This window comes from Apium graveolens, chromosome 5 (assembly GCF_009905375.1).
Source record: "Apium graveolens cultivar Ventura chromosome 5, ASM990537v1, whole genome shotgun sequence".
Classification (NCBI taxonomy): Eukaryota; Viridiplantae; Streptophyta; class Magnoliopsida; order Apiales; family Apiaceae; genus Apium; species Apium graveolens.
In genome coordinates this window covers 292936687-292952671 of record NC_133651.1, presented here as the reverse complement: position 1 = coordinate 292952671, position 15985 = coordinate 292936687, and the positions used below count along the sequence as shown (strand labels likewise).

The 15985-nt window shown below is 39.7% G+C and overlaps 3 protein-coding genes across 3 annotated transcripts; 2 read left to right on the top strand and 1 right to left on the bottom strand.

Annotated features, from left to right (window-relative positions):
• Nucleotides 1-322: 322 nt before the first annotated feature.
• On the top strand, nt 323-982 carry LOC141661044 (uncharacterized). The gene has a single exon (XM_074468025.1). The coding sequence runs from the start codon at nt 323-325 to the stop codon at nt 980-982; it is 660 nt and encodes a 219-aa protein (XP_074324126.1).
• A 540-nt stretch (nt 983-1522) lies between these two features.
• Nucleotides 1523-2380, top strand: LOC141661043 (uncharacterized). The gene has a single exon (XM_074468024.1). It carries the CDS (start codon nt 1523-1525, stop codon nt 2378-2380), a length of 858 nt encoding a protein of 285 aa, XP_074324125.1.
• An 8441-nt stretch (nt 2381-10821) lies between these two features.
• LOC141661042 (protein NRT1/ PTR FAMILY 4.5-like) lies at nt 10822-12060 on the bottom strand. Its single transcript, XM_074468023.1, has 3 exons — nt 11680-12060; nt 11439-11551; nt 10822-11362 (listed from the first exon to the last, which is right to left on the bottom strand). Exons 1-3 carry the CDS (start codon nt 12058-12060, stop codon nt 10822-10824), a joined length of 1035 nt encoding a protein of 344 aa, XP_074324124.1.
• Between the last annotated feature and the right edge of the window lie 3925 nt (nt 12061-15985).

Below are 15985 nucleotides of genomic sequence, written 5' to 3'. Positions count from 1 at the left end.
TGACCCAGACCTTGAACGTTTGAAATTTCCTCAGGATGATCCTCTGGTTATCACTCCGATAATTGGAAATTATTCTGTTATGAGGGTCCTAGTGGACAATGGAGCATCCGTGGACATTCTGTTCCATGACAAATTCATAAGGATGGGCTACAATGATTCTCATCTAACTCCATCTGACGCACCCATCTACGAGTTTAACCTTGTGGAATGCAAAGTCAAAGGAGCAATACAACTTTTCGTAACTATCAGGGAGGAGCCCAGGGAGGCCACGCAGATGTTGAACTTCCAGGTTGTCAAGGTAGCCTAGAGGAACAATTCTGTTATGGGTAGAACAGGGATCCATGCTTTTAAGGCTGTGCCCTCAACCTACCACATGGTACTGAAGTTCCCAATTAGGAATGGTGTTATAGAAGCGAGAGGAGATCAGAAAATGGCCCGCAGTTGCTATGTTGCAGCACTTAGGCCCGATGGAACTGGGGGGCAGGTCCTCCCCATAGAAGACATGGATGTCCGAGAAAATAACGAACTACGAGGGAAGCCAGCCGAGGACTTGGTCCCAATTCCCTTAGATCCCTTAGACCCGGAGAAGGTCACGTACATTGGGGCATCTCTGGACAAGCCCTTGAAGGGCCGATTGATAACTTTCCTCCAAGAAAACAATGATGTATTTGCTTGGACAGCAGCTGTTATGCCTGGGATTGACCCAAACCTTATAACTCATAGGTTCAACGTTGATCCAACTCGTAAGGGTGTAAAGCAAAATAAGAGAACTTATGCCCCTGATAGGCTGGAAGCCATTAAGCAGGAGGTCGAGAAGCTTTTAGAAGCTGGATTTATTGAGGAAGTGCAATTCCCTGAATGGTTGGCTAACCCTGTAATGGTTAAGAAGGCCAATGGAAAGTGGAGGATGTGCATTGACTTCACTGACTTGAATGATGCTTGTCCCAAGGACTGTTACCCCTACCAAGAATTGATACCCTGATAGATGCCACTGCTGGACACGAGATGCTAAGCTTTATGAATGGCTTCAGTGGTTATAATCAAATTAGAATGCATAGGGATGGCACCCACAAGGTATCTTTCATAACTGACTTTGGTGTATTTTGCTATCTTGTTATGGCTTTTGGACTTAAGAATGTAGGAGCTACTTACCAAAGACTGGTAAACAAGATATTTTCCCATCTAATTGGGAAGACCATGGAGGTATATGTTGATGACATGTTAGTCAAAAGCCTAAGCAACTCTGATCATATTAGCCACCTGAGAGAAGCATTTGAAGTGTTGAGATACCACAAGATGATGTTAAACCCAGCCAAGTGTGCTTTTGGCGTTGGGTCTGGACATTGAGCCACCACGCTCCATCAAGGGCATTCAGAAGCTGACAGGAAGAATTGCAGCTCTAGAGAGGTTCATCTCCAAGTCTAGAGATAAATGCCTGCCCTTTTTCAAAACCCTTAAGAAGGTGAAGGACTTTGAATGGACAGCTGAGAGCCAAGAGGCCTTTGAACAGCTGAAGAAGTACATGACTGAAGCCCCGTTATTGGCCAAACCAAGTCCGAAGGACACTCTCTATTTGTACCTCGCGGTGTCTAAACAAGCTGTGAGTGCGGTCTTCATGAAGGAAGAGCAGAAGCACCAAAAGCCTGTATACTATGTAAGCAAGGTGCTCCATGGAGCAGAGTTGAATTACTCCACCACAGAGAAGTTCGCGCATGCTCTCATCACATCCTCGAGGAAATTGAGACCATACTTCCAGGCTCACAAGATTGAAGTCCTGTCGGACCAACCCTTGAGGAACATTCTTCATAGCCCGAAGGCTAGTGGAAGGCTCATTAAGTGGGCAATTGAGTTAGGAGAATTTGATATCAAGTATAAGCCTCGAACGGCCTTCAAGGCTCAGGCCTTAGCAGACTTCGTGGTCGAATGTATTATTAACGACCAAGAAGTCAGGGGGCAAGAGATAGTAACCCCAGAAGAAGGAGAGAAGGATGAAGAAACAACTCTGAAAGAATATTGGGTTCTCTATTTTGACGGAGCGTCCAAAATAAAATCTAGTGGCGCAGGCCTAGTATTGCAAAGCCCTGATGGATTTATGATTGAGTATGCTTTGAAGTTGGATTTTCCAACTATGAACAACGAAACAGAATATGAAGCATTGATAGCTGGCTTAGGCTTGGCTAGAGCCGTGAGGGCCAAAAACTTGAAAGTCTATGGAGACTCGAGACTTGTAGTTGCTCAAGTTAATGGGGAGTTTAAGGCCAAGGATGATACTATGGCCAAGTACCTGAGAGTCGTAAAGGGAATACTGACCCAGTTCGATGAATGGTACGCAGAACATGTTCCAAGAGAGGAGAACACTATGGCATATGCCTTATCTTAGTTCGCCTCGTCTGAAATTGAGAACTATCCAAGAAGTATTTACTTTCAAGTCTTGAAGAACCCTACAATTCATGTCATAAATCTGATAGCACCAGTTTGTGTGGAAAACTGTTGGATATACCCGATCAAAACCCACTTAAAAATGGGGTGGCTCCCCGACGATGCCCAAGAGGAACGTAAGCTATCGATTAGAGCATTGAGATACTCATTGATTGAAGGCATTCTTTATAAAAGGTCCTTTGTTATTCCGTACTTAAAATGCTTAAGACCTCTTGAAGCAGAGGATGCACTCAAAGAAGCCCATGAAGGGATTTGTGGACAACACTTGGGGGGCAGGGCCCTCGCTCACAAGATAACTAGATTGGGGTTCTACTGGCCAACTATGCTAGCTGATGCAAAGGCTTATATGAAAAAATGTGACGGGTGCCAGAGGCATGCTCCAATAGTATGGCAGCCCCTAGAGAGTCTTACATCGATCAGCATACCCATCCCTTTTGAAATGTGGGGAATGGACATACTTGGACCATTTCCTGTAGCATCGGGAGAGAGGAAGTTCATTGTGGTGGCAATAGACTACTTTACAAAGTGGATTGAAGCTAAGGCACTAGCCAAGATAACTATCAAACAAATTGCCCAATTCTTTTGGGAGAATGTGATATGCCGGTATGGAATCCCACGCATCCTTGTCACGGATAATGGGAGACAATTTGATAATACAGAGTTTAGAGAGTACTGCGACGATAACAGCATAGAACTTCGCTTCACCTCGGTTGCACATCCTCAGGCAAACGGGAAAGCGGAAGTTGCTAACAGAATTATCCTTGATGGACTTAAGAAGAGGGTGGAATGCTCGAGAAACACTTGGGTGGATGAGTTCCTTGCTATACTATGGGCATATCGTACCACCTGTAAAGTGACAACTGAAGCTACCCCATTCATGCTGGCTTACGGAGTCGAGGCAGTGGTGCCCCTTGAGATCACTCATGGATCCCCTAGGATCGAAGCTTACGAGCCAGAGACCAACAAAAAAGGCCTGAGGCTCGCCCTCAATCTCATTGATGAGGTTAGGGATGAGGCCAACGCCCGCAATACAGAGCATCAACGAAGAGCCTCCCCCTACTACAATAGATGGGTTAGAAAAAGGTTCTTTAACCCGAAGATTGAGGCATCATGCATAAGGGAGAGAGAAAAGCTAGCCCCTAACTGGGAAGGACCTTATAAGGTCAGGAAGACCTGGGACGAGGATCCAACAAGTTAGAGACCCTGAATGGTGATGAAGTGCCACGTACTTGGCATGCTTCAAACCTGAAGGCTTATTATGTTTAGGATATTCACTACATGTTCCTAGTACTTAGTATGAAGTTTTTAAATAAGGTCGACAAAACCATCTTATGTAAGGGTTGAACCCGTTTCTTAGAGATATTTTCTATTTATGCAAGTTTATTTCTATAATCTTGTCTACCAATTTATTTAAGTACGAGCATCCAAAGAATGCAAGTCCCAAAGGACCAAATACCGAAAATAAAAGACAAGCATGAAATAAAATCAAACAAATTGCATAAATAAAGATCTCGAAGGATCATAAGTCAAAGTCCCGAGGGACCGATAGGTTACAAACCAATAACGTTCAGATAAACAAGATCTAAAAATTAAAGCCACATACGGCACTCAAAACCATGCAAGGCCACATCATTCACTCATCAGAGGAATCATCCCCCTCGACGTCCGACCCTTCCTCAGAAGAAGAACCACTGCTCTCTGGAATCAGCTCCCTCATCTTCCCTCGAAGGGCTGCCCTGGACTTGGGGCTACCAGAGGGGACTTTACCTTTAGAGCCAGAACCGGAACCCGAGTGACTGGAGCTCGACTGGGGCCTCATGCAAGGAGTCGAGGGCACAGATCCGGAAGGTTTCCCAGATAGGTCCATAACAGGAAGCTGCCAGGGGCAAGCTAGAAGGCTTGGATCAACCATATCCGGCCATATACCTTGAGCGTCTTTGATTCCCCTATTCCAACATATTGCCAGGTTAACAGGGCGCATCTCGTCATCGTGCTCGTCCATCATTGTGGTGAACCTATTGGATCTGTGATAAGCAGCCTCGAGGTCTTTCCATTCCTTCTTCCTCGTCTCCTCCGAGCTAAAATATTTCTTCTCCATGATGGCGAGCTTTTCCTCCACCTTATGAGCCCTAGACTTCCACTCCCCCGAGGAGATAGTCATCTACTTCATAGAAGCCTGCAATGCATTGTAGTCACTTCTCATTTTGATAGCTTGAGTAGAGGACACCGCGAAATAAGTATTGGCCTGACAAAGAAAATATGAGTTTGAGTAAAAAGGGCCGAGCCCCCAAGGAGTGATCCCTATAATATTTTCCAAGTTCTAAGAAAAAGAGAACTTAAGCAAAAATTTACACAAGGAAAAACATACCTGATAGAGGGCTTGAGCTCCCAGCATCTCAGCCTCGAGGAGTTTCTCATCAGAAGAGACGGATAAGAGGTCAGGAGGAGTAATGCAGTTTTTCGACCACTCGAGAGCAAGAGCCGGGTTGCCGAGAACAGAGTCGTTGGAATAAATATCCCATATGTGCTCGAAAGGGATCCTGGCATTCCCGTCAAAATCCTTGGTCCTCTTCTGGACAGATCTTGACGCCTCGAGGAAGGCAGGGATCTTAGGAATATGGTTGGCCTTCTTGATGGCATCTCTGGCCATCTTGCCCGTAACAGCATCGCTCTTTGGCATCAAGAGCCTTAGCAGCTGAAACAAGAAGAAAAGAAACAGATGTAAGAATAAACTTGCACAAAGTAAGGGAAAACAAGGATAAATACCCTCTATAGAAAGGCAGCTAAGGCCAGCCTCGACAAGCTTGACTTCTGTCACGAACTCCCAAGAAGGGGTCCTCCCGTCGTTGTCAATAAGGAGGTCTCGGGCATGAAGCTCGGCATCAGAAAGGTTGAGAATGAAGTGGGAACTATCAACTGGGTTACTAAAGTCATGTCTGAAGTATGCCCCCCAGTCTCCATCCTTCCACTCAACAACCACAAACTTCTTGTTCCAATTGTGGTTTGAGTCATTGAGGGAACTGGTGTTCACTATTTGAGGGATGTGGGCTCTGTGTTGAATCACTACCCAACCAGGACGAGTCATAGGAGAAGCCTTCATCATGAAGATACTACGGAACATCGTCACACTCAAAGGGATGCCTAAGTCATGGCATCTCACTATGAATAGAATGATGAAAGACCGCCCGTTAGGGTAAAGCTGGCATGGATGGATCTTGAGTACAGCTAGAAGCCTCAGAATGAATGGGTGCAGAGGGAACCTTAGCCCGGAATTAAGGGTCGCCTTGAACACAAACAGCCTTTGGTGGAAAAGATTACAAACCCTCTCACTTGGCTTAGCTCTACGAACCCTTAAGCAGTCGGGCCAGGAGTAAGTCGACTTAATCACCTCGACATCCTTCTCACGAAGCGTACTTCGGTGATGGAATGCATCAAAATGGACAGTACTAGGGTACTCGTCTGCCCTTTCATCCAACATACTCTTCAAACTGTTCCAACAACGGTTAATTGAGAAGGAGGAGACAAGAGTTATACCTTGGAGGGAGCAAAGAGTAGCCCTCTTATGTAGAGCTTCCTTCTCAGAGAAAGAGGACTTGACAGGGCCTTGTCCTCCTGACATTCTTGAAGAGCTTGAAGAAAGTTAAGAGCTTGAGAGAATTTGAGAATTTGAGAAATGAAGGTGTGAATGAAAATGAGCGCTTCTCATCTTCTTTTATAGGAAAAAGGTCACCTGCTATATCAGGTCATAAGTCTGCCTGGTTCGCGGTAGCAGGTACCTCGTTAAAAGAACACCGAAAATGGTGAGGAAAAACGATCAAAAGGCAATAAAAGACGACATAATAAATGAGAAAAGCGATACAGGACACCGCTTATCGTATCAGTCTTCCAAAAAAAGCCTGGCTGAAACTAAATACAAGTCATTAACCTTAATTAAGGAACGATTATGTTAATCACCATGATTAGCAAAACTGGTAAAGATTAAGACCACTCCCGGTCGGCCATACCAGAGCCATGACGGCCACGATTTCTATGCGGGGAAGCTCTGGATGACCAGGAAACAAATGGAGGCCTTTTGGCCTACTAGGAGCCTCCGTATCAGAGCCATGACAGCCACAACTTCCATGCAGGGAAGCTCCGGCCGACCAGGCAAAAAATAGGGGTCTTTTGGCCTACCAGGAGCCTCCGTATCAGAGCCATGACGGCCACAACTTCCATGCGGGGAAGCTCCGGCCGACTATGCAACAAATAGAGGCCTTTTGGCCTACCAGGAGCCTCCGTATCAGAGCCATGACGACCACAACTTCCATGCGGGGAAGCTCCGGCCGACCAGGCAACAAATGGAGGCCTTTTGGCCTACCAAGAGCCTCTGTATCAGAGCCATGATGGCCAGAACTTCCATGCGGGGAAGCTCCGGCCGACCAGGAAATAAATGGAGGCCTTTTGGCCTACCAGGAGCCTCCGTATCAGATCCATGACGACCATAACTTACATGCGGGGAAGCCCCGGCCGACCAGCCAACATGTTGAGGCCTTTTGGCCTACCAGGAGCCTTCGTAGCAGAGCCATGACGGCCACAACTTACCTCCGTAGTGGCCTTGGCCTACCAGCCAACAAGTTAAGGTCTTTTTACTCACTAAAAGCTCTTGTAGGAGAGCCTTGAGGCCCTCAAAAGTTGCTCCAGAGGCCTCCTTGAGATTTCTTGAAAAGGATAACTCCCAACATAACCAAGTTTCGTGAAGACTAGAACGTCTACGAGAACGAGTTGGTTGAAGTGCGTAACGTCCTACAAGGGAAGTTTAGACAAATTTAATGGAGTACAAGACTTCCTACAAGGGAAAGTTCAGTGGAACACAGAGCGTTCAGCAAGAACGAGTACAGAACGTCCACCAGGATAAGTATAGAACATTCGCTGGAACAGCCATAGCAGAGCCCTGAGAAACTCAAAGGCAACCTTGAAATTAATTCTATGGACAATCAAGGACAACAAGAGCATGGTAAGGTATGTAGAAACTTAGAACTCTTAATGAGAAGTTCAAAAAAAGTGAGGGGCAGGAACCCCTGGGCACCCACCTTCAGGCCAACCAAGAAATGGCCAACCAGGACGTGGCCGACCAGGAGGGTCTCCTCCAAAGTGGCCGAGTAACCCACAATTGGGGGCATGAGGCCGAGCAGAGCCTTGTGCCCCAGGAGGTTCTGCTCAACCCCGATGCCCCCCTCCAAAATTTTGAAAAAAAATCGAAAAAAATGAAAAAAAAAAATCAGAAAAATTTTAAATTTTTTTAAATTTTCAGGATTTTAAGATTAAACCCACATTAGGGCCGATTAGTGAAATTAAGCCCAGATTAGGATCGATTAGTGTATATTAAGCGTAATTAACCCAAATTAGGGATAATTAGTGATTTGTATGATGAAATTAGCCCAGATTAGGGTCGTTTAACCCGTTCACTCTTATAATTAGTGTGAATTAAGGATAATTAGTGCCTTATGCATACTGATTCGTCTTAATTAGCCCCAATTAGGGCAGATTAGCCTCGATTAAGACCAATTAGTGCATTATAGCTTAAAATTAGGCTCTTTTAAGCCTAATTAGCAACCTGTACATGGAAATTAGCCCCGATTAGGGTCGATTAGCCCCGATGAGGGCCAATTAGCAGCTTTCACCTTATAATTAACCTTGACGAAGGTTAAGGGGTGATAAACGCTCGCTTTATAGTCCCGATTAAGACCGTTTAGTGTTGAACACCATTCAAATAGCCCCTACGAGGGCCTTAAGTGTGTATGCTCACACTAATAAGCCGTTGTAAACGTGTAGGTCGCTCCACACTTTACGATAACGCGGTGATACCCATGAAGGGCCGATACCCATGAAGAGCCGATACCCGAGAAGTGCCAAAAGTACCCCGAGTCGCGAATAGACCATTATAACTTACACGAAAACTCGAGAAGTATTCACGGAAGTTGGGGGGGCAAATGATATGGATGGAAAATACATCCTAAAGACACATTAAATGTCGCACTAATTACACTTGGGCTTCATGTCTAAAAGTCCAATACAGACCTGTCTGATCCGAACTTATAGCAGACTCAAGACGACCATGTAGACGAGGCCCACTAGATGAGGTCTTCAAGGTCCACGAACACAAGCTGTTCACGGACTAGGCCCAATACGGCTGGAAGAGCAGAGACATGTGTTCAAAACGGACTCAAAGTCCTACACAGAAGATTCTGGAACTCCTTCCTCAATAGGATTCCTAATCACCATCTAAGTTGGAGACTTGTCCACCAAGTCTCCCAAGAGAAGTTTAACCCTAGACTCACCTCTATATAAAGGGCTCTACCCCTCAACCTAAAACTACATTTTTGGCTTGATTCTCTACAACACAGAAATACGTAGGCATCTTGCAACGGCCGATAGTTACGACCGCAAGAGCAGTTATTAAAGCTCGAAACTCACCAACCCTAGCATTAAATACTAAAGTACTAGGTTTTTATAACACAACACCATTATTCCCTCTATATAATGAACCTTATGTTAGAACAGAACGTTACGTTTTTCTCATAATATTAAGAAAATACACACACCCCATCCAAGAATAGTGAAGATTAAATCACCCTAAACTCAAGCTCTTCGCTTTCTCTCAAGATCATCAAACCTCTTTCGATTATGGTACGCTTCCGCTATAAATTTGTACTCATAATTTTGATCGGGAAATGATATATATATATATATATATATATATATTAGTTCATATTTATAGATTCAATATCAAACTGGTCACTCAACTGAACGCCATATATAAGTTTAACCATCAAACTAAACTTAACTTAACAGGGTATCATCTGAATCACTAAATTTTTAATAAATATCAAATAGATACCTCAAAATATGTGCTTAAGAATTAAAAATTATTTTTATGGAGTTCTGTATATTTTTCTTGAATTTTATTACAACCAAATGAAAAAAGTATGAATTATAAAATATGAGATTTCTTAAATTTTATCTACTATTTATTTTTAATTTTGCAGTTCTTTTTTTATTTTAATAAAAATAATTAGATACAATTTTAAAAATCAAGTCTCCCAACAGAAGTTTAACCTAGACTCACCTCTATATAAAGGGCTCTACCCCTCAACCTAAAACTATATTTTTGGCTTGATTCTCTACAACACAGAAATACGTAGGCATCTTGCAACGGCCGATAGTTACGAACGCAAGAGCAGTTATTAAAGCTCGAAACTCACCAACCCTAGCATTAAATACTAAAGTACTAGGTTTTTATAACACAACACCATTATTCCCTCTATATACTGAACCTTATGTTAGAACAGAATGTTACGTTTTTCTCATAATCACTACTAGAAATTTGTCAATAAACATCGCTTATTAGCCGATGTCTATTTAAAATCCAAGCGATGTTTTTGCATGCGATGAGAAAGGTAGGTGCATTACACATCGCTTATTAGCCGATGTCTATACACAGTTTAGACATCGTTTTTCTTAACAATGTGATGTATTTTTCTTCAATGTATACCTTCACTATAGTTTCAGTTATTCATTCATATGTCATGTATATCATTTTAAACTTATCACATATAAAGCAATATGATACATTAACATCGAAAAACTTGTTAAACTGATGTGTAACTTAACATATTACATCAGCCTTTTATTAGAAACGATGTCGTACCTTTCTTTTTTTAATGAAACCGATGTCTTTGTGTGTGTTTAACATCAGTTCTTTCAAAATGTGATATCTATTATATTGTTTTACATCAGTCATTTCTTGTGAGCTGATATATGTGCCTGTTTATGACATCAGTTTATTGTATGAAATATCTTATTTGACTACATTTTACATCAGTTATTTTGTTCATGAAGTGATGTTTGTTTATTTTTTTATTCATGAATCCCCTGTTTCAATCAAATGCCCAAAACCCAAACAAGAGTCATCCAAAAACATACCAACTGCCATTTTACCATTCCAAAACTAACCAAACCAAAACAAACGCAAAAACAAACATACATTCATTGATTTACCATAGATTATACCAATTACGTACATATATCCACCACCAACCAAACTTCATAATCCAAACAAACTACATAACTGCAAAAGCAAGTACTAGACATCCACCATCGATCATTTACATAGTTCATCCCAAACAGAAATACATCTGCTAAACCAGCTGAAGCTCTTCTAAAATTTAACAGCTGCTAAACCAGCTGAAGCTCTATATAAATTAAACATGAGTTGAGATGAAACCTCGGCAGCAGCAAATCTCATCTTTGCTTCATCTAGCTCTTTCTGTGATCCCCTGGACGATACCCAGATAGACTGCAACAGAAGTTTTTTTTTTAAAAACATGAGCTTTACTAGACTATTCACAATGTAAACATATCAGCCATTCCAAATATTGCATATTGGAAACCTAACCAGAACACAGTCATAGGCAAAGGCTCTGCAGAATCAACCATGTTGTACTCGACAGCAACAGATTTACGGTGTGTCTCTACTATTCCTGCCACAGCCATAGAAATGGCTGAGAGAACGAGTCCAACTCCTATTCTTTGGAGGTTTGTGACTCCAGTGGGAATCCCTGTGAACTTTCGGAGAATTGGAACACAGACACGATCATATATTGGGATCAATATAAACATAAACACTAGTGGAATGTCAGGGATTGAAGATCCAGGGACTTGAAAACCAAGAAGATTTCTGTCCATCGTATTACTCTGTTGAATGCTGAAAGTTTGGAGTTGAGCCAAACATGTATTCATGAAGATAGTGCTTAAAATTATCGAGAGCATCCGAATTAAAATTTTTGTTTCCTCGACTTGTGTCACAGTACACATTTTCCAGGGTCCCGGATTGTTAACAGTAGATGAATCTGTAGTCACAATAATTGCTGCGTGATCCAAGAACCTGCAATATAGAGAGATTAAATTTTCCGAACACTAAGAATCTCCACTAGCTAGCTAAGATAAATAAGAGTAGGCACCTGAATTGATTTGTTCTGTGAAGAGTCTCAGATTGTTTATCATGAACCTCGTGGAATCCTACTGCGTTTTCTGGCAGTGAAAGATTACGGTTTCTAATTGCAGCCACAAATACCTAGTTTTAGAAAAAAGCATTTGAAGTCATGAATTAGCCCCATCAAAATAATGGACATCAAAGTATATCTATCTGCAATTACAATGACCATGCATACATCCTGTGTAATTGTACAAAATGGTGCACACCTGCATTATTCGACTGAGTGGGCTTCCTTTTGGGACATTGTTCCTGTAGAGTGATCTTCCCATGCACAAGATTGCGATTGCTACTGCAAAAGTAGACACCCCAAATCCCCAGTTCCAGCCTTCATTTTCACTAATCCAGACCAAGAAAGTGACACCAAAGATAGCCCCAGTAACAACAAAAAATAGGAACCAGTTAAAGAAACTAGAAAGGGTATTAGACTCTTCAGGGTCTGACTCATCAAACTGGTCTGCTCCCAAGGAAGGAAGCGCCGCTTTTAGTCCACCAGCCCCAAATGCGACTAAATATAGGCCAGTGTATAGAATCGCAGCTTGGCTACTATCTGCAGCCTCACATTGATTTATTAGTAATATCTTAAGCATCTCAAATATTTGCAGAATTCTGAAGATCCAGTGTAGACTATATATATACAATTGATTAGAGAACTCTTAGAATGTAACTTATCATACAATTATTGTATCATTCAACTCAAGATGTTCATATTTCTATGTTATGCAAACAGCTAGATCAAATATGAAGAATTCCAAAAAGATTATGATATAGGGGAGAGTCTACCTGTATGGAAAGGACAACAGCAATTGTTAAGATCTCCTCGGAACATCCAAGCTCATCTGAAGCTAAGATCATTTTTGAGAACATTGGTTCCTACATAAAGTTAAATATTCTGAGTACTAGAAATCATGAAATCAGTATAAATTATGTTTACTATATGGCTAGGTAGGTGGTTTTGCACTTGGATAACAGAGAGAAGTGCATAAATTATACCAGGCATCTCATGTGTGTGTGCTCAGGAAGAAAGATAAAATTATTCAATTTTTTAAAAGAAAGATATACTGCAACATACTAATGGAATTTAAGCTATTTGGAAACCAGCTGGTGAAGTAAGTTTGGCATCATCATCAATTACAGAGGAAACAAGACTTGTTCTCTGAATCTCTGGAATCCCCTCTGTAGACAATTCATTGACGTAATACTCCTCTGTGTAGAGCCTAATATCTTATAGCTTAAATTAGTATTATTCAACAAAGTCTTGCTCTCCAGCAAAATCAAAACAAAAACTTAATAAATTTACGAACAAGAACTCATGCAGTGATATTTGAGAAGAATGCCGAAGATGAATTATAATTAAATTCAACCATCCATTTTCAATAACAAAAACACCAAAGAGGTGGAACTTGGACATAATTGCAATAAAAAACAACAGAGATATCCAGTGCCAGAGATAAGCTCAAAAAGTAGAAAGATAAAGACATGCATATACATATGAAAGTGTAATATCATAATCATGAGTTATCGAGCTGTTAAAACCTAGAATGATCAATCAAAGCTGAAATTACATATAATAAACACCTACCGACTAGTATTTTATTCATTAAGTCTAGTTGGATGATATAAAGGGAGAAATTATTCAAGACTCGGCCTACACAGGTAACCCCTAATTCAAACCAGGAGAGATGCTATGGAAGATATTCACCCATCAATCTATGAAAATTATCAACTCATATCACGCCCTGTTTTTCAAGATCTAATTCACTTCAAACTGTACACACAGTAGGCAGAATTTGGACAGAGTATCACACCTAAACCATTAAAATCTTCTTGATATTTAGAATAGATAATAATAATAGGCACAACTCCTAAAAAGAAACTATTGTCAATAAAATGAGAACTTCTCAGTTCAGCACCTATAACATTTTCCAGGACGTACTCTTCCTGCCCTTCCAACTCTTTGCCTAGTTGATGCTTTTGATATTGGTGCTACTATCAAATTTTCAACATCTGTAATCTGCAAAGTTGTAATCACAGTTATGTTAAAAATCAAAGACAATGCTGCATATTTAAATATAATTTCATATATGATATATCACAACCAGAAACTGGAGATTACTCTAAGCAAATTTGTAACCAAAAGAAACCTACTGCCCAAAATGCAATATACTACATTTGAACTCTTAATGGCCGTGTAGCATCTTTTCGACACTGACACAAACTGAATTATTCTGCCTAGGAAAACTAAGAATATCTGAATACATGATTTTAAGATTATAATATGAATTAGTAAACAGACTAAACACAAATATATTTACAAACAACACAAACACAAATATATACAAGCACTTGTTATTACATGTAAATCCGTATTTTAACTACACATACAACTACACATGCAACAACTACACATTTTAATTTCACATGCATACATACAACTACACAAAATGCAGCCCAAACATATATAAATAGATATGTAAAGAAGAATATACCTAACAAAGCAAGCTCCAAAATCCCAAAAAACACAGCAACAAACTCCAAGACCAAAATCCAACTTAATTAGCTCCGAGATTTAAGCTTTAATAAACCCTTAGCTACCAGATTTAGCTCCAAGAAACTCTACTCCTCACCTTAAACTTCAATGAACACACTTAACTCCTTAATCTTCGAATCTGTCACAAAAATTGAAACAGATGAGAAAAAAAAATATTTGAAAGAAAGACAGTAAGAAATTAAGAGATGAGTTGAAGAAATTGAGAGGTTTAATTGGAGATTCAAGGTCTAATCGGAAAGGGGGGAAAGACAGTAAGCATATATTTGAGAGTTCTAGGTTTAGCAGTCGAGAGAGAAAGGGGCAATGACTGAATGAGTTTTTGTTTTTGTTTTTGTGGAGATTGTAATTTTTTGTTTTTGTTTTGATTTTGATTTATTTTTAATTTTATGTTATAATGTTATTAAAGTGAATGAGTGAATAGGCGGGATGGGGAAATATACTAAGGGGGGAAAAAATTTGGCTAAGGGCGGGGAGCAAAAGGGAGAAGCAGCGGGCTCTAATTTTTTAAAATTGAGCTTAGATATCGGTTATTATGTCAACCGATGTTAAAAAAAATTGGACATCGGTTTATATGTTAACTGATGTGACGTAGTTTTTAAAAGAACAACTTAGACATCACTTTACTCAAAAGCTGATGTAAACATACCAAAAAGACATCACTTTTTTTTATGTGATGTAAAAATGGCTTTTAATATCAGCGACTTTTCTGACTGATGTCTAATGTGCGATGTCTAATGCTGATTTTCTAGTAGTGAATATTCAGAAAATACACACACCCCATCCAAGAATAGTGAAGATTAAATCACCCTAAACTCAAGCTCTTCGCTTTCTCTCAAGATCATCAAACCTCTTTCGATTATGGTACGCTTCCGCTATAAATTTGTACTCATAGTTTTGATCGGGAAATGATGTATATATATATATTAGTTCATATTTATAGATTCAATATCAAACTGGTCACTCAACTGAATGCAATATATAAGTTTAACCATCAAACTAAACTTAACTTAACAGTTTATCATCTGAATCACTAAATTTTTAATAAATATCAAATAGATACCTCAAAATATGTGCTTAAGAATTAAAAATTATTTTTATGGAGTTCTGTACATTTTTCTTGAATTATATTACAACCAAATGAAAAAAGTACGAATTATAAAATATGAGATTTCTTAAATTTTATCTACTATTTATTTTTAATTTTGCAGTTCTTTTTTTATTTTAATAAAAATAATTAGATACAATTTTAAAAATCTCACTATATCATCTAAAATACTAAGAATTTATAAATTTTTATTTGGTTGTAATAGAATTTATGAAAAATGTATAAAACTCCATAAAAATAAAAATAAAAATCTCGAGCACATCTTTTGAGTTATCTGTTATTATGACCTTAGTGATTTAAATAATAACCCTTACATGATTAAACTGATATATGACATTTAGTTAATAATCACTTTGATACTTAATCGCATATTTATATATATATATATATATATATATATATATATATATATATATAATTTAGCCTAAGAAGGCTTTCATGACTTCTCATGGTTTTATAGCAAATTTCTTGTTAATTGCAAGGTATGCCCCTGGTGTTGTACCTTAAAAGTGCAATAAAAATTTATTTTCCAAGAAAAAAACAATGGATCTCATCAATGCAACATATCAATGACCTCGTACGGGACTGCAATTTGCAGTCTAAATTTGTTTATGTATGCACAAAATCATGGTTAAGCATGATGCATTAAACAAGAAGAGGAGTGTTTGGTCTCGGTCAGGATTCCAGTTTCGAAAAGTTTCAAATTGTATTAATAGGTCGTGCTTCCTAGTTCCTATCAACGTAATATACAACCATCAGAACATTATAACAGTGTGAAATATTCACAACACTCCCACTTACAAGAAATGGATTGTAAAAACCATAATCACAAAAGTTTAACAACAATTACTCCGAGGAA